The sequence below is a fragment of the Candoia aspera genome, chromosome 3 (assembly GCF_035149785.1).
Source record: "Candoia aspera isolate rCanAsp1 chromosome 3, rCanAsp1.hap2, whole genome shotgun sequence".
NCBI classification, from domain to species: Eukaryota; Metazoa; Chordata; class Lepidosauria; order Squamata; family Boidae; genus Candoia; species Candoia aspera.
In genome coordinates, this window is record NC_086155.1 from 60,205,961 (window position 1) to 60,233,591 (window position 27,631).

Here is a 27,631-nt window from a genome sequence, read left to right on the forward strand (position 1 = left end):
TTGTCTGCCTGCCAACACCTGATATTCTTTAATAACAGGAACAACAGCAACAAAAAACACAGCAGCTTAAAATACTTAGAATTTCCAAAGTTACAGCTCAAGCCACATGACCCAAAGTGACTTCACATTCACAAAGATGTCTTTTTTTAATAAGGCAAAAGCTTACTAATCTTGATAGACCACAGTACGTAGGAAGAAGTTGTGCTCCCAGTGAAAATCTTTCTCAAATGCTATCTGCCTTAAGATGCAAACTGCAACTTAAAAGGCAGGAGATTTACCTATAGTATGGAGAAAACTGCAACACCCCATCCACCCCATGTTCACGCCACAATTCTAATCCATCTGAACCTCACACTGGAATTAATGTCAAAACAGCAAACTATTGAGTGAAAATGCAAATATGTACCTAATACAACATGTAATTTGGTCCTGTTCATCTCATTCTGTCGAGAGTATCAGAATTACTGATATTCACTACAATAACCATTAACACCACTTTTAATCTCCACTTTTTATTGGAGATTAATTAAATAAAATATCAACCAATATAATGGGAAAATGCTAAAGTAAATATTTAGTCTACATTGCAGGAAGAATCCCTCTTCCTAAAATGGTTGTAATTGAAAATAACAACTGAATCTGTGGTCAATTTAAAAGCAGAAGAAATCATTATTCTTACAACCTGTTTCTCAGAAGGTCTTTTATCTCAATTTAAAGAACTGAAGTCTTCTTTAGAGTCTGGCGTGACTGTTAGTCCTTGAATAGCAGAAAACTCTCCAGTGATTCACAGGCAACTATAGGAAAGGAGTGGCATACAAGTGTAATTCCTAGGAGGAAGAAATGTTTTCTGTTGCCAACTTCTACTTAATACAAACTGGAATATTGATTACTTTCAATGCCAAGTTGACCCAAATGTGTATAGGTTATTCTACTTTAAATATTTACAAATGGAAAAATTCCATCCTGCAAATCAGATTTTTATGTTTTATTCTAAAGTGCAACTAATTTAAGGCAAATCTGAAATATAAAAGTCATGTTTGTCAATATATACACACATTTCAACTTGAAGACGATCTTCCCTTATAAGGGAAATAAAAACTCTGAGCTAAAATTCTTAGTCATAAGGTGCAAGTACCATTTTCATTACAACTATTCAATACAATGCAATGGAATCCTTGAGCCATGATCCAGGAAAAATAAAATGGGAATTGAAACCAATGCAATAATGTATTTGCTATTAATAGGCCCCATTTGCATAAACAGACTTAGGCATGGCTATTTACCCCTGGATCAGGGCCTCAGAGCTGTGAAAACTTTCAGGGGTCAATATCTCTTATGTTACAACAGATAAAAATATAAAAGCTTTTCACTATTTTTCCAAAGAACAGAAAATTTAAAAAGTGTCAATTGATACACTAAATTAATTTCAAGGATTAGCATATCATTTGGAAAAGTGCTAGAAGTAGCTTTTACTTATCCAATTGGTGTTTTTTTTAATTGCTACTGTAGTTTTTCAATATTGTGTTTATAAGTAGATACTATAGACCCAGTGCCACTTTCAGTTCTGATATAGAGTATTTTTCATCTCCATCTTCATCAAATTCCTTAAAACTCTGTGGAACATGCACTGTAGATCCAACCAAATTTTCCAGGTCCTCATATGATAGCTTGCCATTAGTGCCTTGGCTAGAAGTCCTGAATAAATTCTGAAGATCTGCAAGAACAAAAAAATAATTATAAAAAAAGCATGCATGCTCTCTCCTGAATTCAAACACCCAAAATATTTGTGATCTGCACAACTCAGTTGCAATGTGTTTAGTTTAAGGAATTACTTTATTGTGCCAATAATAGTGTCATATCCCCCCAACTCAGCCTCTTTACTGTCAGCACTGATACTTCTACCATGGATTATTTAACTAGAGTATCTCATTCATCTGCAATTCAGAAAATGTGGTTTAGTACTGTCTTACTAAACAAAAGCTACTTTCATAGTATGTCTAGGAAGTATAAAACTATAGTTTCCCAGTTCAGTTAATCATGGTTGATTAACAAGAAACACCAATGTTGCTTTGTAATGGAAAAAGAAATGGTGTGAGATCAGAATGCAACCTCATTTTCAGTTTGTTTATTTATTTATTTAATTTATTCATTCATTCATTCAAATTTACTTACCGCCCATCTCCCCCAAAAGAGGGACTCTGGGAGGTTTACAATAAAATCAGGCTCCAAATATAAACATTAAAATCTCATAAAAACAACATCAGAATTATTATAAAATACAATAAATAAATATGAAATCCAAGAAGGTATAAAATCCAAGCTGGTGGGAGGGAATCTAGGATGCGAGCAACCCCCAAGAATGGTTATTCACTTTCCCGCCCCAGGCGAGACGGCAGAACCAAGTCTTCAGGGCCTTCCGGAAGGTCAGGAGTGAGGGGGCCTGCCTCACCTCCGGGGGCAAGATGTTCCAGAGGGCGGGGGCCACTGCAGAGAAGGCCCGTTTCTTGGACCCCGCCAGATGAAATTCTCTTACAGACGGGGTCCGCAACATGCCCTCTCTGGATGATCGGGTGGGGCGGGCCGATGTAATGGGGATGAGACGGTCCCTCAGGTAACCTGGTCCCATGCCATGTAGGGTTTTAAAGGTGATAACCAACACCTTGAATTGGACCCAGAAGCAAACTGGCACCCAGTGTAGCTCGCACACCAACGATGTTATATGTGCTGAACCAGGGGCACCAAAAATGGCCCACGCAGCAGCATTCTGGACCAGCTGAAGCTTCCGGATACTCTTCAAGGGTAGCCCCATGTAGAGTGCATTGCAGTAGTCTATATGGGAGATGACCAGGGCGTGAGTGACTGTTCGGAGGGCTTCTCGTTCCAGGAATGGGCGTAACTGGTGCACAACCCAAAGTTGTGCAAAGGCCTTCCTGGCCACGACTGCCGCCTGCTCTTTGAGCAGGAGTTGTGAGTCCAGGAGAACCCCCTGATTATGCACTGAGTCTGTCTGGGGCAGTGCAACCCCATCCAGAACTAAGGATGACAATTTCCCGGAAGATGAAGCGCCATCAATCCACAGCCACTCCGTCTTACCAGAGTTCAGTTGAAGCCTGTTGTTCCCCATCCAGACCCCCACAGCCCCCAGGCACTGAGAAAGGGCAGTCACTGCATAACTTACCTCACCCGGGAGGGAGATGTATAATTGGGTATCATCGGCATACTGATGATACCTCATCCCATGGTGACGGATGATCTCACCCAGTGGTTTCATGTAGATGTTAAATAAGAAAGGAGAGAGAACCCCACAATGGAGGGGTCGAGGGTCGGATCTCTCCTCTCCTATCACCACCGACTGGGACTGGCCCTGGAGGAAGGAGGTGAACCAGTGCAGAACTACGCCACCCACCCCCAACTAACTGAGCCTTCCCAAAAGGATACCATGGTCGATGGTATCAAAAGCCGCAGAGAGGTCAAGGAGAGCAAGGATGGATTCACTGCCTCCATCCCGCTCTCGCCAGAGATCATCCATAAGTGCAACCAATGCAGTTTCTGTCCCATATCCTGGCCTGAAACCTGACTGAAAGGGGTCCAGATAATCCGTTTTATCCAGGACCCTCTGGAGTTGCAACACCACCTTCTCAACCACCTTCCCCAAAAAGGGGAGGTGGGAGACTGGACGAAAATTGTCCAACACAGTTGGGTCCAGCGATGGCTTCTTGAGGAGGGGGTGCACCAGTGCCTCTTTAAAGGCAACCGGGAACACCCCCTCACTCAAGGATGTATTTACCATCGCTTGGACCCAACCACACATCACCTCCCGAGCTGCCTTCACCAGCCAGGAGGGGCATGGGTCTAAATGACAGGTGGTGGCATTCACAATCTGGAGGATCCTGTCCAGTTCCTCGGGTCCAACAGGATCAAACTGCTCCCAGATAACAAGGCTAAAACGTTCCCTCGGCATCTCCTCCAACCCTGCTTCACGCATGGAGTCCAACTTGGACTGGATCTGAGTGATTTTATCCTGCAGGTGCTCAGAAAACTCTTCCGCACAGCCCTGTAGGTAGGTCACTGGGCCCACCTTCCCCAAGTCGCCAGGGGGGGACCAACCGAATGGGTCCTGCCTCCCTGCGGAGGGGGGCGGCATAGGAGAATCTTGTTAAGGTTTCCCTACTAACAGATTAAGCTACTATTATACCTAATCATTTGGCCGGGTGAAAGGTTGCAAGTGATTGTCTCCTCTCACGTGCTTCATGCAAATAGCCTGGGGGAGGGGAGAATCCTGCCCGGACTTGTCTTCTCGCTTCTTCTTTTTCTCTCTGCTGGAAATGTAGCTCAGCAAGGCTTGCTCCAAAAAGGGAGCTAGGTCCTTTAAATGTTTTGCTTTTGTTTTTGTTTTCTGTAAATAAATTATTTTTATAGAAATGCTTGGTGTGTGACTTTTTTGACCTCTCCTGGGCTAAAGGCTTTCCAAGCATTCTGCAACAGGTTATGGGCCCAGTAAACAGCCCAGTAAAACCCAGAGAGAAAAGAGAGATCAACTCCACACCTCATGCACAATTTAAAGGCAGGTAGCAAAGACCTGTGAAGATTTTCTTTGGAGCCACCTGGAGATTTTCCAGCAACTGCCGGTCTGCAGGACTTAGAAGCTAGCTGAGGTGACTTGCAAAAGAAGGAAGAAGCCATGGCTACCTCCCAGTCCTCAGCGATGCCTCTGGAGCGCCTATCAGAGACCAACTATTTGAATTGGGCCCTGAAGATGGAGATGTATCTTCGCAGAGAGAATCTTTGGCTGCCAATTGGTGAGCAAACCCCCCAAAATCCCAATGCTGAATGGCTGAGACAGGATGAGCGGGCTAGAGCCACCATTATCCTGGGAGTTGAGGACAATCAGCTAGTCCACGTGCGAGGCATGCAGTCTGCAAAGCAACTTTGGGACGCTTTGAGAGACTTATATGTAAAGGCAACAGCAGGGAGTAAAGTTACTCTGACGAAAAAGCTGTACAGAGCCTACCTTGCAGAAGGAGAAAGCCTTCCTGAGCACCTGCATTTTATTCAGCAGCTGTTTGTTGAGTTGCAGGAGAGAGGAATGGAATTTACACCTCTCACAAAATCCTACATCCTCCTGTCCTCACTAAATGCAACGTGGGACACGCTGATTTGTACCCTGGAGGCTATGCCTGAAGCAGACCTCACCCCATCGTATGTTACACAGCGCTTACTCGCTGAATGGGAGAAGAGAGAGGAAAGATCCCCCCCCATCTCTTCTGGAAAGCTGCAAGACCAGAAAATGAGGGAAAAGAAGGGAAAGGAAACTGAGGCCACAGCGCTAGCAAGCCAGCGATGCTTCACTTGTGGTTCAGCTGGACATTTGCAAAGAGACTGTGCCATGAGACCCAAGGGTAGAAAGACAGAGCAGAAGAACACAAGGGCAACACAGAAGAAGGCTCTTCAGACAACCCAAATTACACAGGTTGCTGAGAAGGGTAATTCTGATGTATGGGTGTTAGATTCTGGGGCCAGTTGTCATTTATGTAATTGTAAAAGCTCTTTTGTGTCACTGTCTAAAACTGAAAGACAAAGTGTATCTTTGGCTGATGGGTCTGTGACCAAAATTATGGGACAAGGTGACTTGTATTTATCCTGCTTAGGAGAAACTGTAAAAGGTGTGTTGTATGTGCCAAATTTACAATCAAACCTTTTATCTGTGGCACAATTGGCTGCAACAGGGTATATCATAACATTTAAGAAAAATGGTTGTGAGATACGTAAAAATGGGAAATTGTGTGCTACTGGTATGTTAAAAGACTCCTTGTACATTGTGCAAAATGCAAGGAAGCCAAGCTGCAAGGCTGCAGTTGGCAACACACCATATCATGACCAATGTGTACACCTGATGCACAGGAGATTTGGTCATGCTAATATCAAGTATATAGCACAAATGCCACAGCTGTGTGCTGACCTAAAGATAAAACCCTGTGATAAATACTTAGATTGTGTAGTTTGCAAAGAATGCAAAACACTAAAAGCTCCTGTGAGTAAGCACAGTGACAGAGTTACAACTAGACCTTTGGAAATTGTACACTCTGATATTATTGGTCCTTTTGCTCCAAGTCTTGGACAAGCAAGGTATGCAATGACCATCATTGATGATTTCTCAAGATACACATTTATCTACATCTTAAAACATAAAGATGAGGCATTTGAGAAATTTAAAAGTTTTGTGACATGGGCAAATGGAAAATTCCCTAGGCCTGTATCTGCACTCCAATGTGATAGAGGAGGAGAATACCTTTCTCACAAATTCAGAAGGTTCCTAGTGGAAAAAGGGATAGAACAAATTCTTTCTAACCCGTACACCCCTCAGCAAAATGGTGTTGCTGAAAGAAAGGGCAGAACCTTGCAAAATGCGATGGAATGCATGTTAAAAGATTCACGATTATGTTTTAAGTTCTGGGGAGAAGCTTTATCGACTGCTTGTTATGTTCAGAACAGGTTGTATAACTCTATGATTCAGGACACTCCATTCCATTTGTTTTATGGTGTGAAACCAAAGGTAAGCCATCTTAGAGTGTTTGGTAGCACTGCATGGGTTCACATTCCAAAACAGCAGAGAAGGAAAGGAGGCCCCACAACAAAGAAAGCCATCTTTGTTGGCTATGAACAAAGCCAGAGGAGCTACAGGTTCATAATGGGAGAGAAATTAATAATTAGCAAAAGCGCTTCTTTTGCTGAACAAAACTGGGGGAGATTAAATTCTAGCTCTCCAGTTGAACTGACCACCACAAGAGAACAGCAAGGACTTGCTGATGGTGATCTTTTGCCTGATGAGGACATTAAACCAGAAAAGCAAATTGAAGATCTGTCTGATGAGATAGATGCTTCTCAGGAAAGTGATAGGAGTCAAAATTTAAGCCCTGTATTACCTCGCAGATCTCAGAGGAGTAATAAAGGCGTTCCTCCATCACGTTTTCAGGCTGAAACAGTAAAGGCTTTTCACATATTCACAGAACCTGAGTCTTTAGAACAAGTGAATGCTTTACCACCTGAGATTGCACAAAATTGGCATTCTGCCATGCAACAGGAATTAGCATCCTTGAAAGAAAATAAAACATGGAAACTGGTAAATCTACCTCCCAATGAACGCTGTCTGGGTTGTAGGTGGGTTTTCAAACTGAAAAGGGATGCTGATGGCAAAATCCAAAAATATAAAGCAAGGTTGGTTGCAAAAGGGTTCACTCAAAGGAAAGATTTAGACTTTGACAAGACTTTTGCACCAGTTACTAAAGGTGAATCAATTAGATTACTGTTAAAAGTTGCTGCACTCAAAGGAATGTCAGTTAACCACTATGACATTCAAACTGCATTTCTCTATGGTGATTTAGACCACAGATTATACATGCAGCAACCCCCTGGCTATGAAAAAGGGGAGAATCTAGTCTGTGAACTGCAGAAGTCAATCTATGGGTTAAAACAAGCTGCTAGATCCTGGAACCAAAAAGTAGATGAAAAACTGCAGAATTTTGGTTTTGAAAAAGGAAAAGCAGATCCCTGTGTATATATGAAGAAGGACAAACAAGGCTATATGTATCTGTGCATTTATGTTGATGATTTGCTGCTATTCACATCAACAGAAAAACAAAGGCTTGATTTTGAAGCCTGCATGAAAAGCCATTTCATATTAAAAAAGCCTTGGAGTTGTGACCAATTACCTAGGTTTGGAAAAACACAGGAAGAAGAATGGTAGCTTTCTGTTAAACCAAAGGGGAGATAATGGTAATGTGAATGGAAAGACATATAAAGTCAGAGAAGATTGGTTTGCATCTTAATCTGTAGTGTAAAAAGGGGAGTGTTAAGGTTTCCCTACTAACAGATTAAGCTACTATTATACCTAATCATTTGGCCGGGTGAAAGGTTGCAAGTGATTGTCTCCTCTCACGTGCTTCATGCAAATAGCCTGGGGGAGGGGAGAATCCTGCCCGGACTTGTCTTCTCGCTTCTTCTTTTTCTCTCTGCTGGAAATGTAGCTCAGCAAGGCTTGCTCCAAAAAGGGAGCTAGGTCCTTTAAATGTTTTGCTTTTGTTTTTGTTTTCTGTAAATAAATTATTTTTATAGAAATGCTTGGTGTGTGACTTTTTTGACCTCTCCTGGGCTAAAGGCTTTCCAAGCATTCTGCAACAAATCTCAGGGCCACCGGGGCGTGATCTGACCATGACAATGGGGATAGATGCGGCTCTCCCCTCAGATTACGTTGCCACTGCTCCGACAAGAAAACCAAGTCCAGAGTGAGACCATTGTCTCGAGTCGGGTCCCGGATAATCTGGGACAGGCCCATGGCTGCCATGGTAGCCGTGAACACCCGAGCTGCCTCCGAGGCACGCCCCAGGGAAGGCAGATTGAAGTCCCCCAGAACCATAGGTCTGAGGAACTCCACCACCAGACCCGAGACGACCTCCAGCAGCTCAGGCAGGGAGGTTGCTACGCAGCAGGGAGCCTGGTACAGTAGCAGTACTCCCAACTGTTCTCGGGAACCCAACTTGAAGAACAGGGTCTCACACCCGGCCACTTGTGGGGAAGGGCCCCTGAAGGCCATCAGAGACTCTCAGATGACAACAGCCACCCCTCCTCCCCTACCCTGGTATCTCAGCTGGTGCCACACCTGAATCCCAGCTGGGCACATTTCCGAAAGGGCTACCCCACCTTCTGAGCCCAGCCAGGTCTTGGTGATACACGCCAGGTCTGCCCCCTCCTCTGCGATCAAATTGCATATGAGGGGGGCTTTGTTGTAGCAGTAGCAGCCGGAGACCAGGGCCCTCAAGGATCTGCTGTCCAGGGCCTGGGTCTGAACTCGGAGGGCCGGAGCACGCCACCAGTAGCAGACACCGGGGGCGGCTTCCCCGAAGATGGCCTGCCCTCCAGTTCCCGTCATAACATCCCCGACCCGTCACCACCTCAATGGTACACCCCACGCTAAGGCCCCCAGAATTTCCAGGCCTGGTTGCCTCCACTCCCAGACCTCCAGAAACCCTGGATGGGAATAAGGGTCTCCTCCTCCACTCACACATCCTCAAAACTCAATCAACAGCCGGGCAGTGGCCGGCCCCACAGCGCACCAGCTCACACTCTCGGCGCTGCGGGAGTCTAGCCAAAGCTCCTCACACCCTCCCTGTGCCCCCCTCAGCCTCTCTCACTGGTCAATGGGGAGCACCCACCCATTCCTAACCCCCCCGTCTCTCCCACAGGGGGTAAACACTCTCTCACACTCTCATACACAGGCACACAACTCTGGACCACCCCTTGCCAAATCTCTCACCCTCGGAGGGGAGTACCAAACACACACTGGAGGTACCCTCTTAGCTGCCTGCCGTCTCTGGGCAGGTTGGGGGATGACCTGCACCCACACTCTAGACTACTTCCCCATCTAAGGGATTTCCCATCTAAAGGACTTCAGTAAGGGGCCTGGGACTATAAGGCCCGCTGCCTCCCCACCAAAGTTTTCCACCAGGAGGCTCTGGCACGGAATCCACTGCTCTGAAATCTGCCGCTCTACCAAGGCCTGGCTGTCCCATCAAGGGCTCGTCGCTCTGCCAGCCTGCCACTCCACCAGCCACTGCCAGGGCCCAGCCTCGCTGCCCGGGACTAGGGCCCAGGAAAAGCACCAGGCCCACCGCTCCTCACCACAAGCCGCAAAGTCACTGTGACCCCAAGGCTCCTTCACTGTGCTGGCATCCACCAAGTCTCACCAAGCGCCGAGCACAGCCGCCGAGCCTCACCAGGAACCAGGGAGATGCCCAGGCCACACCTCCGCGCTGTCGGGGCTGTCGTGTCGCCCAGCCTGTCCAGCCCGTCGCACCGCCCGGTTCCAGCCCCCCAGGTCACAGAGTCTATCGCTGGACCTGCCGGACCTACTGGGACCTCCTGAGACACACCGCAGCTCACCGCTCAGTCCAAAACGGCGGTCCAAGGTATTAAAAGTCCAGGCTGGGAGACTGCAGATTTTATGCCCAGGCTACTCTCCTCAGCCTCAACCCATTCAATAACAGGGCGGGGGGTTGACAATCAGGCCAAAAGAGCCAAAAAAGCCCCAAAATTCCGCAAATCTGGGAGGTTAGGAGCGGCAGCAGTCAGCGTCTGCTCCCGACCGCCATCTTGGATTTCCATAGTTTACTAAACTATGGAAAATCATTATGTCTGAACTGACCCAAAAACAATAACCATATGCATGCATTAAACTAGGAAAAGCAGCATTAAACATATGGAAATAGTTATCAAATGTTAATTAAAGCATGTCATCTGATTCAATACCGCTGATTATTTGCTTCAAGTATTCAGGGTAGACTGTAGTATATTAGCCCATTTTATATTACTTTTAAACATTTTAGCCATGTTCAGAATATTTCTTTTGTTACTTCAACATTTTCAATTCAATGACCTGTGGCAATAACACAATACAAAATATTTAAGAAAACCAAGGGATAATGAGGACATGGGGATCCTGTTGTTTATTCGTTCAGTCTCTTCAGGCTCTTGTGACTTCATGGACCAGCCCATGCCAGAGCTTCCTGTCGGTCGTCAACACCCCCGGCTCCCCCGGTGACAAGTCTGTCACCTCTAATATATCATCTATCCATCTTGCCCTTGGTCAGCCCCTCTTCCTTTTGCCTTCCACTTTCCCCAGCATCAGCATCTTCTCCAGGGTGTCCTGTCTTCTCATTCTGTGGCCAAAGTATTTCAGTTTTGCCTTTAATATCATTCCCTCAAGTGAGCAGTCTGGCTTTATTTCCTGGAGTATGGACTGGTTTGATCTTCTTGCAGTCCAAGGCACTCTCAGAATTTTCCTCCAACACCACAGTTCCAAAGCATTGATCTTCCTTCTCTCAGCCTTCCTTATGGTCCAGCTCTCACAGCCATATGTTACTACGGGGAATACCATTGCTTTAACTATGCAGACCTTTGTTGTCAGTGTGATGTCTCTGCTCTTAACTATTTTATTGAGATTTGTCATTGCTCTTCTCCCAAGGATTAAACATCTTCTGATTTCCTGACTGGTCAGCATCTGCAGTAATCTTTGCACCTACAAATACAAAGTCTTTCACTGCCTCTACATTTTCTCCCTCTATTTGCCAGTTATCAATCAAACTGGTTGCCATAATCTTGGTTTTTTTCAGGTTTAGCTACAAGCCAGCTTTTGCACTTTCTTCTTTCACCTTCATCATAAGGCTCCTCAGTTCCTCTTCGCTTTCAGCCATCAGAGTGGTATCATCTGCATATCTGAGATTGTTAATGTTTCTTCCAGCGATTTTAACCCCAGCCTTGGATTCCTCAAGCCCAGCACGTCGCATGATGTGTTCTGCGTACAAGTTGAATAGGTAGGGTGAGAGTATACAGCCCTGCCATAGTCCTTTCCCAATCTTAAACCAGTCCGTTGTTCCATGGTCTGTTCTTACTGTTGCTACTTGGTCGTTATACAGATTCCTCAGGAGGCAGACAAGATGACTTGGTATCCCCGTACCGCTAAGAACTTGCCACAATTTGTTATGGTCCACACAGTCAAAGGCTTTAGAATAGTCAATAAAACAGACATAGATGTTTTTCTGAAACTCCCTGGCTTTTTCCATTATCCAGCGGATATTGGCAATTTGGTCCCTAGTTCCTCTGCCTTTTCTAAACCCAGCTTGCACACCTGGCAATTCTCGCTCCATGAATTGCTGAAGTCTACCTTGCAGGATCTTAAGCATTACCTTACTGGCATGTGAAATAAATGCCACTGTTCGATAGTTTGAACATTCTTTAGTGTAAAGCAGGAATTAAACCCTTTTTGCCAACATGATGATCTAAATTAAAGTCTTATTTTTTGAAGCTATTAAGACTACAAGTAACTTCAAAGGCATGTATCAACTATGAGATTAAGTATCTCTCTAACCCCAAGCCTGCTCAACCCACCTGAAACTAGCAGTTATTTGTCCTTTCTGATTTATACACAATCAAGTGAATAATGTTGACCATCATAGATCAATCCTTAAATGTTCATTCATTTTGTCATTTCTAAGTGTAGCCTCCCTACTTACATTTGTAAAGACAACCCTTTGACATCTATTTATCCAAGTACATTAGTTTCTAGGATCCTGTTGTTTGTTGCACACAAAACACTTTTTTTCCCCATGTCCAAAAACCTTAACTTTACCTTCTATGTTGGATATCCCAGGTAAGGACAAGCTCCTTGGGTGTCGACTTCCCTCAAAATTATTGCCAAGTGATCTTGAAGAAATTCTTGGAAGTTTTGTAGGCTCTGATGCGATGCTCTGTGAATTTTCTACTGTCAAGTAATTTTACAGTAGTTATACTTTTTCTTATTTGATAATAGTAAATATTATGCCTCAAGATAGGGGAGAGGGACTATATTTAGATGGTATACAGCAATCACAAACAAGAAATCTTAGCAGATTTCCAGTATATTCCACTTTAGCTAATACAAAAGTAAATAATAAACATGTAGACTGACTGCCTTCTGAAGAAAGTAAGAATCAGATTTTAATCAGATCATCAGAGTAAAAGAGATATAAATGCTTCTGTGCATGTATAAAGCAGTTTTATTTATTTCAAATGATTTTATACTACTTCAATCATGCAGCAGTAACCAGTGTACATCATCATCAGACAATATAGATACTACAGTAAAAATCAATAGATACCATAAATAAGTTCCCTTCTGTTTTATCTCATGACAAATGGGGACTCTGAGCAGGCCCATCTTAGGTGACCCAGACTCCATCTTGCAGATAACCAAGCTCCAAACCATATAGGATTTTAAAGGTGATAACCAGCACCTTGAATTGCATGCAAGTTGCCACATTCTCCAGCTTCTAGATGATTTTCAAGAGTGGTCCCAAGTGGGAACTGACAAATACATAAATTCTGAAAATATGTTCAATTCTATGAAATATGACAACCGCAAGATTTAGTTTGGAAGCTTGAATACAAATGCTAGCCAGTAAACAGATCCTCATGCTTCCAGGTATGGGTTTGGAAACATGTAACAATTCGTTAAAGTATGTTAGTAGTTAAAGCATAATAAAATGAAATTAGTTTGATATTCTAATACAATATGCAATATGACATTTATATAAGACTTTTACCTTTAAGTGCTTCAGATCGGTCACTATCTGACTTGCTTGACAGAGCATTAATCAACTGCAGCTTCTCTCTTAGTTTGGATACCTGAGATTCTCCATTTTCTATTTTCTGTAGATTGCCAATAGGAAAAAAAAACTCTAAAGAAACCCTGTTTGTTCTACTCTGATCTGTAGTTAATACAAATTACACTACGCAGTTTAGATGTTTCTAGCAGATAGTCCCTCTGGTGGGAGGAGACGGGCGGCGACCAATTTGATTGATTGATAGATAAATAAATAAATAAATAAATATTCATGTAATTCTTTTCCTATGAGAATATTGTGACCGCAAACACTTTAATGTATTATGATGGTTTCAGAACTATCTACATTGAAAAAGGAACTGGCAATGTCAAAACCCACCACAACTTAATTTTCTCTTAACTCCTAAGAAACACAACTACTTTTAGGCATCATCATACCAAGTTGTAGTTTTATCTAGGAGTTGAATAGACCGAATTAAAATGATTCTCTGTAGTACTTCTTTTACACATGATTCTATACAGAATTTATCAAACCATGATTGATATGAATACATAGTAATGCCTGATTTGCTGACAAAGGAATTGGCATTCTTTTTTCAAATCTCAAAACTAAAATGTTATTCACTGGTTCTAGCAATCAGCTGTAATATTACTCTACAAATAATTTCTCATAATCTTCAAAACAATTGTGACTAAATTCTAGTTTCATTAATTACTTTAAGTAGTAATTAGCTACAGCATAAAATAACCTGAGTAGTTTTACAGCATGAGAATTATCTTCTTTAGGAACAGAAAGCTGATTTATTGAGAAAGTTTTTGAGAATATTTTGTCTTGTGAATGTATCTTCTTTAAAGGCATGTTTTCCTTTGAAACAAGAGATTGTATCTAAGGCCTCTGAACTAAGATGAAAGTTGAAATGATGTTCTAATGCCCCATAGATTAATGTTTTATTATATTTTAATGTATTTTAGAAAAAAAAGAGTTACAAACTTTCAGCTTTAAATGGTAACAGCCAAACTCAGTTCAATCAATTGCTGAACATATAATTAAAGTTTTGAAATGTTTGAAAAAATGCTTTATTTTCCCAAATAAAAGAGAAGACACAAAAACCTGTTCTCAAGAGTCCTTTACACTTTTAAGTGGGTTAAACAGAACTCAACATGGGTGAATAAATGAAACTGCATACTGTGTTTTGTCACCACTGGGCCAGGTATGCATTTAGTATCAACTACTGTAAAAGCGCCAAGACATAATTTCACTTTCTTCCATTTTATTTCTAATGCAGCAATGGAATTTCTTCTTTGTGGGTAGATTTATAAAGAAGAAACAAAAATTCACCGCAATATAGTTTATCCTTAAGAGCTTTTAATCTGTTAATTTTAATGAGAAGATGATCTGGTGAGAACTAAAGGAATAGAAATATTTTGATATCCTAATAGTTAGTCTTTGATAAGACCTAGTTTTCTGTAATTCCTAATAACCAAATTAAAATACCCTTAGCCAGTTCAAATGCCTGCAGCAACATAAACATGGTCAAACAGCTTAGTTGTTCAATGCAGTGTATCATGTCTTAACGGAAATTTGTGAAAAACAAGATTCTACTTGAATGCAAAAAGTTGGAATAAAAAGTATTTTGTGGATTTTTTAAAAATGTCACTCCCTTTTATCAAGAATCTGTATGCCTTCTACCCTCACAGTATCTTTAACAGATCATTTTCATTAACGATGGCTTTCTCAAATGAAAGTATTATTTTCAAGACCAAACCAATGTAGTCTTCTCAGCATTTCAGTCATATAGGATTTTTGTTTTTACAAAATGCAGATGGAGGAAAATTTATACATTAGGGATAGGAAGCTCAACTGTTCTCTCTTTTCAGCTGAGTTTGTTACCTTGCTCCTCTTATCCTCAAAGTCAGGAAGACTATGTAAAAAATTATGACAGAACCTTCAATGCAGTAATTAAAATGCAGCATATTTCAAGGTAGCTTTAAAAAAATCACCTTCACTATGGTTCTCCAAGACTTACCTCCATATTTTGTACTTTTTCAGCAGTAGTTTCATTTCTTGATTCACTTTCCATATTTACCGAGGTAGTTAGGTTACCCACCTGCAAGAGACAATTTCCTTGTGACTTCTAAAATATAATTTAGTATGTCAAAGGTGGCATAAACCCTATTACAACTGCAGGCTGATCATCCAAAATCTTAAAATGTGGTTGCTCACTCACATACACACACCATCCTGTATACTCTAGGTGTGCTATTCAACCAAATTGCTCTCTAATTTTTCACCAAAGGATCATCAACTTTTCAACTACTAGATGGCAGCATAGCCTTAGAGGTTCCTTTCTCTTTTGCCTGCCACTTAGTGGTCATGCGGCTATCTGCAACCCAGATGCAGTTTGAGAAAGGGATTTTGGTCTGTGTGAATCAGGTGTTAAATGGCAGAGGGCTCTTGGCTATATAAGCAGTGGCCATAGCTTAATATTCCCTTTAAAATACTATTGAATAAAGTGGTTGCCAAAGCCAGGGTTCCAGATCTCCCTCGCAACCAAAACATCACAGAACAGGCAGACCCACAGCAGATCATTGACCATAAATACTGTACATCTTCAAAGGATTCTCCTCCACATACTCCATGCCTGAACACCTCAGACCAACTGCCTCAACAGTGGGTATTAAGATAGAGGCAACGTCATGAAGACATGTCCTTTACAAACGGTTACTGGGGTGGCTTCATATTGCAGCAAGCAGGATTTAGGAGCCCTAAATCACTTGTTGCGTATTACTGCTAAAACAGAAAAGCAGTATCTTAATTAGGACCACTAGGTGATTCCCAGTTCCATATTTGCAGCTGAAAAAGGCAGAATTGCTGATGAATTAATAAGTTACATAGTAGATGCTCAGACTCTATATAGCCACATTTAATTTTTTAAAATATAGCTAATTACCTTGCTACATAGGAACTTGTTCAATTATAGCACATCTCAAAATGCTTACTGATTTATATTTTCTCTAATCCAGCTTTCAACAGCTTGATATCTTCCAGATGTCTTGGGAAACTCACATTGTCTTCAAGAAGTACAGTTATGGTCAGAGCTACAGTACTCATGACAGCTACAATATTTAGGCTGCAAAAATCCAGACAACCACCAGATGGCAGAAACAAAATACAGAAAACTCTACCTCTCCAACATATGGTCACCTGGATTTTTGCAGCCCTGATTTGTCAGACCTAGTCATGTGGCTTGCAATGATGAGAGCATTGCAGGTAGTCCTCACTTAACTACCACAATTGGGACTGGCAACTCTGTTGCTAAGCAACGAGACATCATGTGGCTGCCCCACTTAGCAACAGCAGTTCTGGCAGTCCCTGTTGCCATCGCTAAGCGAAAATGGTTGTTAGGCAAGGACCCACCCCAGTGTAAGCTATTCTCAGCTTGGTCCCTCCCAGCCCTGAGCCACAGTTCTTCCAAGGTAAGAGACTGCCTCCTCTTCAACTCCCCCCCCCCTCACTGCCTATCACCCCCCAATCTCTGCCCTTTCATCCGGCCTGCACAGTGGTACTCCTTGGCGGTGGTGGCAGCGCTGAGGCTGAAGTAGAGGCCTGAGGCCTTCAGCAGTCTTAGCCTGCCCCCACTGCCCTGGATCACTACTTCAGCCCTGGTGCTGCTTGTACCACCGCCGCCACCAAGCACTGCTCAAGCCCTGTGACACGGCCAGCTGCCCCAGCCATAGCCACCCCAGCGCCGCAAAGCCCCAGTTGCAGCTGCCCTAGCATCACAGCATGAAGCCTCAGCCGCCCCAGATGCAGCTGTCTCAGCACTGCAGTGCGAAGCCCCAGCCATCCCAGCTGCAGCCCCTGCCTCCATGACATGCAGTCCCAGCCCTGTGGCGTGAAGCTCCAGCCACTCTAGCACAGCAAGAACAGGATGATCACACCAAGGAAGAAGGCAGAAAGAAAGGTCAGCTGGGGGTGGCGATGGCAGGGTGGCATCATAAACATGGGTGGGCCCGAATTTTTATCATGTGACTACAGGGGCATTGCAACAGTTGTAAGTTCAAGGACTGGACGCAAGTCCATTTTTTACAGTGACGTTGTTGCTTTGAATGGTCACTTAATAAATGGACATTAAGCAAGGACTACCTGTAGTGAAATATATCTTGAGGACATCACGTTGCAATACTTTACTGTAGGCCTTCCTCTCCAGTATTTCAGTTTTAAAACAGGGATAAATTCATTACTCTTCTCTCTGCTGACCAGCCAAATTGTTATATAGGCAAAAATAATGCTTCCCAAATCCCATGCCCAAATATTGCAGAAATTATCAGGAAGGTCATGTCCAGATAATAAAAGGTGACCTTCCTGATAATTTCTGCAATATTTGGGCATGGGATTTGGGAAGCATTATTTTAATAATAAAAGATGGAAGATGTTTGGAGCCAAACTTGTGGAAGTCCCAGCCCCCATTTTAGTTGTTTAATATTTTACTACAGTACAGGATTTTAACTGACAGTCATTACAAGAGATCATTCAAAATTCTTCAGCAAACACTGATTCAAGGAAGAGCTTTCTTTGCAAGAGATGTTACTGTTACCATATAATCTTGCAATTTAATTATTAAAACTGAAGCATAATTTTTATGGATGGTAAAAACATGATGGTCTTTATTGTTATCACAGGCCACAGTAGCTATGCAAGCAAATAGTAGTAATGTCAAGAATGAAGTAGAACATTTCAGTCAAGAAACTCTTCTAAGGGTTAAAATCTATATACCATGAAATATTAATTACACTCAAGCAACAATATATTTAGCACTAGTTTTACCTAATACAGACATTCACTGCTCTTCCTTATGTCAGTTCACTTACTGTATTGCACAATTGACATATTGCAAGTGTTTAATTCTCAAAATTGCTAGACACTTACCATACCAAAGGTAAGGTTCTTTCGATTTTCCAGTTTATTCACAACGAACATATGATTTTCTAATGAAGTAACTCTACGGCTTAAATTGGTGACTGTGGAATCCAGATTGAAAAATTTTAAATCATTCAATTTCTGATGTAACATTATGGTAGAGTTTATCTCCTCTATAGAAATATGTAGATATTGGTTATCCTGTTTGACACAAAAACAATTCTATTACTTGAATGTAAAAGCAGTGCAACATAATCACTGAAAATAAGCAGAACATAATCTTAATTAATCTAGTGCATTGTAAACTGTTCCACATAGCCCTTTCAAGTTCAACAGAACAAACTCCTATCAAAGGAGTGCAGTCTGCCTAAAAAAATATCTTGAGATGTGGAAGTAGAATGATAGTTAGAGGTATATTCCATGTACCCCTTTTCTGACACAGGCCATCTTCAGTGACGGCTATGGATTTTGCACAATCATTAAACATTTAGAATGCCACTGTAATTTTATGAACATATTTTTTCTTGATATTTAAATTAATTATTACTCAATCTAGAAGACAGAAAGACTAATTCAGTAACTGTCAGGTACTTGGGGTGTTTCAACGTTCAGTAATTATTTATAGAAACTGCATCTTTTTTCTATTTAAATTGTGGATGCGATGCCTTGTGGATGTGATGTTCTTGTTGCAACTACTCTTGAAGATTATAGGACAAATGCATGAGAAGCAACAACAGCAGCTTCTTAACTTCTCATTCTATATGCAGTAGATGCACATTCTAGATGCACTATCAACATCAGCGCTTATGCTCCAAAAGTAATACTGACTAAGGAGTATAACAATGCAAAGCTTCCCTGGCTTTATTTTTACATAATAGTTTTGAAATACTGATTTCCAAAGCCTTTAAAAGCGAAAAAGCAGCACCTGTTTACAACTGTCTGTCATATTCTTTTCATTTATCTGAGGGACAGAAGAGGAGGAAAAGGAAGGTAAATGTTTTTGTCCAACATCTTCTGTGTGTTCATTCTGAAATATATTAAAAGACATGTTCAAACCAGTTATCACTATTTGAATATTCATAAGCCATCAGCATAACACTTCTCCATAACAAGCTATTTAAATTCTGCAAATAATTAAAGGAGAAGAAAGCAGTAAGAAGACATAAGTGTTTTAAAAGCAGCCATAAAATACTGGCATTTGCTTTACTTGATGTTAAGTTTGCATATACTTTAATGTATATTATATGAATGAGGATATGTTGCAGAGGTACAGCCAGAAACTTGAAGCATCTGGATAACCAACTGCCTAAAAATGTGATGTTAACATTAAAATGTCTCCCTCTGCAATAAACAGCCAATATCTACAAATCTGATTATAGAGTTTACAAATTTAAAATGGTTTTAAGACCTGATAAAGTTTAACAAACATAAAAGAATATGAAACCCTGTCCATTTAAAATAATAAACTATAAAATCAGTTTTCTTAATAAAACCATTTAGGGTTTTTTTTTTAAATAAGAAAATAGAAAAAAGCTTAGGCCACTTTTATTTTCAAATTGCATACCAAATGTGCAATTTTTACAGGATTTGCTCTACAATGTACTCTTGTGAAATCTGTATACATCCTTACTATTTCTTTCTGGAGAGTTTCTAGAGTTCTCTTGTGCTCTTCAATTGCTGCTTGCATGGTCTCAACATCATGATGAACACTAGTTACCGTGCTACCTATAGTAGCAACACTCTAGAAAAAAAATCAACAGTAAATTTTAGCGTCAGACATCCATTGATAGACTAATTGAAATTCAAATTTGTTTATTCCAATGAAGGATTATTTTAATTTGTTACAGTAAACACAAAGAATGTATGCTAACAAATCTCATGTACTGCCGTATGAATAACAATTTATTTTCTTGGATATAAGTAACTGGGAATTTATACCACATTTGAAGAATATGGAATCAGGTCTGTAGATGCAATAAACTATTTTGTATTGCTCCACCAAAATCACTTCCACATTAAAACATGCATACAATGTATGTGGTAGTATATACGTGCAACCAGAAAACATCATTTGTATTGCCATACACAATGAGAAAGACTGACAATTGCATCATCATTCAACATGCATGGATATGCAAGAAAAGATACATCCTAGGATAAACAGGTTTCCTATTTGGAGAAAAACATACAAACAGATATTTGAAGAAGTGTTTAGAAATCCAACCCCATAGTATTATCAGTTCTACTGGAAACATATGTAAACACTTTGCAGATTAGTTTATAAGTCATCTTTAGAATTTGCATCATTTTCTTCAAAACTAATTAGATGTGTACTCCCCCCAGAAAAGCATGCAACAGGGTATAAACATTTATAGCAATTTTGCCCAATGAAAATATCACCACATACGCTGAAAACTACCTTTCTGAATTATAGGGAAAACGTAAAAAGTGCTGGAAATATAACCTGTCGGTAGTAATGCACTTAGCTTGCATATGGAGAAAGGAGCTTACTTCCGTACAAGCCAGCATAATGTTGGTTGTAATCTTATAGGGACAAACTATTCTGAAGACATTAGTTATGTCCAGTTTTACTACTGGGCCTCAATACTGCAATGACACTTAAATCACCATTACTAACTGCCACCTATATTCTCCCTACAAGTGATTTATATCATTGGTGAAAGATACCATTTTTCATGGTCTAATCACATTAACTGGAAAGCAGGATTTCAATAGATTTACAAATAAGTTTTTATGGGCTTCTTAATACATTTTCAAATAAAGAGAGGGATAAAAACACAGTAAAATAAATACAGTTTACTACTAGGAAGGATTAAATGAAAATACAACTCTATTTGTCAAGCACACATAGCACAAAGAATTCTAAGCATATAAAAGTATTCAATGTAATACATACTTTCTGAAGCTCTTCTACTGTACCAGGAAGATTAATCAAATCAGAAGCAGATTTAATATTTGTTTTGAGATGATTTACTGCCAACATCAACAAAGATATCTGCAACCACAAATGAAAGAATGACTTTATAGTACAAGTTTTCATCCTTTCTCTTGTAAAGATTACAGATAAATCTAAACATAAAGAAGAAAGGAATTCAGATAATGTAAGAATGTGTTATTGTTGAATTCAGACAAAAAGTTCACACATTTTGCTAAGGGATAATGTGGTTTGACTGGTTTTCGCTTTAGTATGTTGTGTGAACAACAAACCAATTGTGATTTATTCAATAAACCAAACAAACCCAGTCTTAGGTGGAAACATGGACCCAGTCACTAAATACCATGCAGTTTCAAATGTTTATATAAGCACAAAGAAAAAGACATGATGGAGAATTACTCCATTTCTTATACATTTACACAGAAGTAGTCCACGACAACAAAACGAACACTATTCCTGAGAAAGTTACCCATTTGTGTGGCAATAAAAATAATGAAAGGGCTCTGTGTACAGACCAGTTTCATCCTGAATTGTCCTTCAAAAAGCCCAGTTCTGTGATGGAAGTACTGAGAAGCAACTTACCAAATATTCTGGTGGATCAAGAACACACTGAAATCTAATACATATGAGATAATCTGAGTTTTTCAGTGTACTGTTGATAATATTATACCTTAAAAATCCAAATAATAAAGCAAGCTAAGAAACTTCATACTCCATACTGTACAGATAAGCCTGCTTTGTTGCTTCTCAAGCAGATTTTATTTAACTGGTGTTTCTCAAACCCTTAATTCCAGTAACTTATATAATTTATCACACACTTGATTCTACAGAAGTGAAATAAATAGGGATTTTCCCAATAACTTTGCTATAGAACAGGGAAACCACAGTTAGGTTGTCCTTAACTCAAGATTTTGTACAATCCTTCCTTCTTCTTTCCCCAACCCTAATGAGAAATCATTTGTCTGCTTCACTGATAATGTTCCCTTCCTTTGTTCATCTTCTCCTCAATACTGCCCTGACCCCTCCTTTCCAGCTATACTTGCTAAAAAATCAAGGTCAGCAGGTGAACTTGCCAATAAGTCATGCTGATGGCTTGTCAGGTTACCTGAGCATGCCCAATTTGGTTGGATGAGAGACAATTTACTGTAGTGGTTAATGCACCAAACTAGAAACTGGAAGACTGCGAGTTCTAGTCCCATTTTAGGGAGAATGACTTTGGATTGGTCACTCTCTCTTGGCCCTAGGAAGAAGGCAATGGCAAACCACTTCCAAAACTCTTGCCAAGACGACTGCAGGGACTAGCCAAGGCAGTTGCCAGGAGTCAAGACTGACTCAAACAAACAAACAAACAAAAAGCAATGGTTGGACATTCTATTGCACAATACAGAACATTTTCAGTAGCATTTATATATGAATTTAATATTCACTGACTAAACTGAGTGATTAATAGTGTGTATTTAAAACTATTTTTGGTACAACCTTCCTTGAACAAATGCTGGCTCACTTTACCTGTTTGCTTATTTCAGTGATGTTTACCCATATTTTGTTTATCCCCAAATCTCCATTCTTAATCTTTTCCAATTCCTTTTCTTTGTTAAGGAGGTCTTCAGTCATTCTAGGAATTTCTTGGAATGAGGTTTTTTGATTAGATTCCACTAAAATAGAAAATTAAATTTAATACTTAACAAATCTGAAAATATTTGAATAGTTTCTTTAAAGCTCTAAATGGCTCTGAATATCTAAGAGGCCATGCCTCCCATTATGTATCTGCAAAAATCCATTTGAAGATATTCCCCGTCTCAAAAGCCTGTTCTCCTGCATTGCTCCCACGCTATGGGAGTTGCATTTGGCCTCCACTGTCTTGCATTTAGAAATTTGTAAAGAACCATCTCTAATTAATTGTGGTATTAATTTAATCTTTAATATTTTAGATTCTGGAAGTTTTGTTTTTCTTTGCCTTATACACTAGCTAGAGTAGAAAAACAGGGTATAATTCAGATAAATAACAAAATCTTCTTCTAGGTTTCAAATACACTTCCCAGTGCATTTATTGTATTGATTCATCATAAAATAGTAAAACATAGCTATGCCGGTATGCTTGTGCTCTCCTATCCTGTAACTGACTTGTAACTTGGAGCTTGCTAGTAATAATGGAAGTTGAAGCACAGCACATTGATAATAGAAGCAGGCTGTTGTAAAAATAAATGAATAACGAACTGATAAATATTTATAAGGAATTTAGACTTTATTATATATTGCCGTCAAATAGTCCTAAGTACACCTTACAAGTGATGACCAAGAAATACTTGGTTATATTTAGTAAACGTGAGTTGTTTTTCTATTTGCTTACAACTCTATTTTCTGGTTAGTTTTGCAAAGAGCCAGTTTGGTCTAGTGGTTAAGGTGCTGGGCTAGAAACCAGGAGACTGAAAGTTCTAGTCCCACCTTAGGCATGAAAGCTGGCTGGGTGACCTTGGGCCAGTCACTCTCTCTCAGCCCAACTCACCTCACAGGGTTGTTGTTGTGGGGAAAATAGGAGGAGGAAGGAGTATGAGGTACATTCGCCACCTTCAGTTATTTATAAAAATAATAAAGGTGGGAGAGAAATAAATAAAAAGTATCTTTTGTTTTACCTTTAGAAGATGCACTTAATAATAAGGAACCCACAAATGGAAAGTCTGTTAACCATGCCATTGACCAGGAAGCACTAGCACTAACGAATAAAAACATTTATGTTCACGCTATTAAGTTCTTATGATTAAGTATGATATAATCCACCAACCCCTGAACAGAGGAAATTTTTATTTCTCAACTACAAATGACATTACTGAGATTCCAATAGCAGTTCAACAATTGAACAAACTGTTTTAGGAGGTAGATGATTCTCATCTGCTGGAGGTGCTTAAACAGAGGCCAGATGGCCATTTATCAGGGATGCTATAATACTACATTCCTTCACTGGGCAGGGAGGTGGATTACCTAATGTCCAAGGTCCTTTCCATTCTCTGATTCTTAATTTCAAAATCCACATCAGAAAATATCTTAATTGCAAAAGTCAAAAAAAGCACAAGCTTTCAGTATCTTTATTAGGCAAGATGTTAAAAATATGGAGGCGAAAGGTGAAGAAGGAAAAAGGTTGACAATATTGAAGATATAAAATCTGCGTAGTCCACATCAAAGATAGAATGTAGGAGAGGACAGCAATCTTTCAAATTAGGCTCTCCCTGGTGCAGTGATTGTCTCAGATTATAATCAAGACACCTGCAGGTATTTCTGAGGTGATCAATGCTGATCCCAATTTTGAAAATATAAAATGTAGCTGCTCTCTGAAATCTGCATCCATTCACTTTTTACTTGCTTTATGTAGCATTCTGTCTGATGAAAGGGTAAGTTTGCATAAATGTACTACCTTCTATGCATTTGAAATTTCTTTTTGAGGTCATGTTTGTTTTTGCTTTTGGTGAAATATTCTTAAGAAAGTGAGAACATATGATTTTGCACCATAACTCAAGTTAGCTAAAGGCAAGCTATAAGCTAATTTCCTCCCATTAAGCATTACAGAGGTGACAAATATTTGAGGTTAGAACTTACTGGTTCGAAATCTTTCTTTTAATCCATCCAGGTCTTCTTTGAGAGCAACTTGCATCCACACCAATCCAACACATGCCACCACACAAGCAGCCAGGATGACAAAAGCACATAACGGGTAGCAGAGTTTGCAGCATCGTAGGTAGTCACTCCTACATCAAAAATGTTTTAAATGGTTATTTATGTATAGAGCTAAATATCACACTAAACTGACACCCAACTAAATTCAATATTGGAAGCACTGGGTTTTTTTTAAAAACTCTAATGTGTACTTGTACTGTACTTTCATAGTGTAGCAAATATGAAAAAGGCAAATTCCATGCTATGAAAAATTAGGAAGGGGATTAAAAATAAAACTGCCAATACTGGATTGTCCCTGTATAAATATATGGTATATCTGCATCTGGAATACCAAGTATCGTTCTGGTCAATGTACTTGAAAAATATAGCACAGCTGGAAAAAGAGCAGAACAGGGCAACCAAAATGATCAGGAAGATCAAACATCTATATTAAAAAAAAGGCTAGAGTATTTGGGATTCTTTAGCTTAAAAAAGGGTGATGAGAATACATGAGTGAAGCATATAAAATTATGCACAGCATTGAGAGAGGGAACAAGCTTCCTCAATTCATTAAAATATATGTCATTCTACATCAGGCCTGAGATAGAATTACAAGCTTGAATTCTTTTTTCAGGACCACTGTGAGCTGGGTAGATATATTTCTCTTTGGGACTACAGGGCTGATGATTTTGGGTGGTAGGTTACATCCGACCTGCAGGGCGTAGATTGTCAACCCCTGCTTTAAAGTATCACAAGACTCAGGCTGCCTTCAGAGTTCTTAAGCCAGTTTTTGAAAAAGCAAATGAGTACTGTATGTTCTGCATAAGAATTCAAACTCTCTTATTTTAACCAAATGGAAAATGTCAGGAGAATTCTTGAAAGGTATTTCTGCATTAAAGCCAGTTTTAGGATTCAACTCAAATAAGTAAAAGTAAGAAAATTACATCAAATCTTCTGATGTTCATGTTTTCACACATTCTTTTCACTGCCCTTTTCCCTTAGTCCATGTATAATAAAATAATTGTACAAGGATATAATATTTAAATCAGTAGTATTTGTAATAGTTACATTTTTATATAATGTATTAAAGGATTACCTTTCCGCCTAAGCGGTACCTATTTATCTACTGGCATTTGCATGCTTTCGAATTGCTAACATTTACCTTTACTTTAATAAGGGTTAACACTGAAACACTTAATAAGGGTTAACAATGAAACTACTTCATTTTTATATCTTTGATTTAAACTTAATCCAATCAGTATTGTTCCTTAACCCACAGCTCATATATTTATCTAAATAAACCATCTCCAAGTAAATTCCACTGGGTTCATACAACATTGTGACTTAATATGTAGCATGAACCATGCCCAAGACTGCATTTTTCAACATGACGTGCTCATGCTGTGCTATCAAAATTTTATTTTTATGTCCATCAGAAAATGCTTACTGAAAAATCCTTACAGTAATCCCTTGTATTTAATATTGGTTTATAACAATTCACTACAAAGAAGCCATAAATAATATGTATATAAACTAATTGCATTTATGCTACTTCAAGTAACTATATCTGAAATTTTAGAAAACAAATGCTTTTATTAAGCACTACAGAACATGTTAAACGAAAGTAGAAGAGAGAAGTACCTTATCCCACAAGGCCATTAAGCAGAAATATTACAAAGAAGCAAACAAATGTATAACAAATGCCAATAAAACCAGATTACGCTTTGATGCATGTTTATGTGCCACCGCAAACAAAATCATATTCAGGAATCAACTCAATAGTACAATTCCTGAAAACTGAAAATACTCAAGCAGAAAGAATGGCAGCAGCATCCTTCCCCATACCTGCATTGTTAGGCCTAATACATGATCACACCAGGACATGTTAAACAATTAACACACCCAGTTACTAGTCAGGGAAGGCAAATTCCCCAAACTATCTTGCTGTGACTCTAGTCATTCCCCAGCAGCAATTCGTTTTCAGTTCCAGCTGTGCTTAGCAATTTGATGCCCTCGAAATGTGTTAAGACTATAATTACCATCAATCCACAGCAGCTATTGGGTGAAGTGATGGAATTATAGTCCAACACAAATCCAGAGCAGCAGATCTAAGGCTATAAATATATTGCTATTCCAGCCACTACATTTTCTGAATTATACCCATTCCAAATCCAACCTTACCCCCCAACACCTGTTCGCTCAGCCTCTTCAAAATTCTGAGTGGTATATAAACTGAAACCCTTCCGGTGTTCCTTCCCTTGCCCTAAAGCCCGTTCCATTTCTAAACGTCACATTCCCGCTTCTCAGCCAACCTAAACCCACGGCCTGCAGCTCCTCCTGACCCCACGGACAGTCCTCGGCTCCCGTTCCTTGCGTCCCCCGCTTCCCAGCCACACCCCTCCCTTCTCTGGATTATCCGGGTCTTACTTAGAAAAGCGGGCGCGGGCGCCTGGTAGCCCGAATCCGTCTCCGTAATCCGGATCTGAGGAGCTGCTGGTGCTACTCTCGGCAGACTCGGTGCGGAGCAGCCGATGACCCGAGGCAGAGCCTTTCCTGGGGTGCTTCTTTTTGCGCCGGCCGCCTCCGCCGCTTCCGCTTCCCCGGTCGCCGTTTCCACCGCCAAGGCCTATGAGCGCGTTCAACTCCTTGCGTTTCTTCATCCTCTTCTGCTGAGTCGGGGCAAGGCTCTGGGGAGCCGCGCTCCGCAGCCCAGGAGGGGGTCCTAACTCGGGGCCCTGGCTCGCCAGCTTCAGCGTTTCGGAAGTTCACTGCCCACACGGGAGTCTCAAGAGGGCCGGCGCGGATCTCTCAGGCGTCGGTGATGCCTTTGTGGCCGATTCTCCTTCCCACCGGCTGTAGCTGCCGCCGCAAAAAGCTGAGCCATGGCAGCGGGAAGACCATCGCTTCCTCCTGCTCCTCACCGACCAACACGAGTCAAAACCATTACTTGTTA

The 27,631-nt window shown here is 40.5% G+C and overlaps 1 protein-coding gene across 2 annotated transcripts; it reads right to left on the bottom strand.

Annotated features, from left to right (window-relative positions):
- Positions 1–48: 48 nt before the first annotated feature.
- EFCAB14 (EF-hand calcium binding domain 14) lies at positions 49–27,631 on the bottom strand. 2 transcript variants are annotated; one of them, XM_063297890.1, is made up of 11 exons: positions 27,106–27,631; positions 24,622–24,770; positions 22,540–22,685; positions 20,992–21,090; positions 19,705–19,815; positions 19,000–19,101; positions 18,084–18,275; positions 15,181–15,261; positions 13,134–13,239; positions 12,182–12,313; positions 49–1,714 (listed from the first exon to the last, which is right to left on the bottom strand). In XM_063297890.1, the coding sequence occupies exons 1-11, from the start codon at positions 27,336–27,338 to the stop codon at positions 1,539–1,541; spliced, it is 1,527 nt and encodes a 508-aa protein (XP_063153960.1). In that variant the 5' UTR covers positions 27,339–27,631; the 3' UTR covers positions 49–1,538. The 2 variants fall into 2 exon arrangements, with proteins under 2 accessions (XP_063153960.1, XP_063153961.1); XM_063297891.1 differs by having other exon boundaries at positions 971–1,714; positions 12,182–12,310.

Coding starts and splice junctions, on each gene's coding strand:
- EFCAB14 (XM_063297890.1), bottom strand. CDS start 27,338: ATGAAGAAACGCAAGGAGTTGAACGCGCTCATAGGCCTTGGCGGTGGA. Junction 24,771..27,105: donor GCCCGCGCCCGCTTTTCTAA/GTAAGACCCGGA, acceptor TTTTTGATGTAG/GAGTGACTACCTACGATGCT. Junction 19,816..20,991: donor CAGTAGAAGAGCTTCAGAAA/GTATGTATTACA, acceptor TTTTTTTTCTAG/AGTGTTGCTACTATAGGTAG.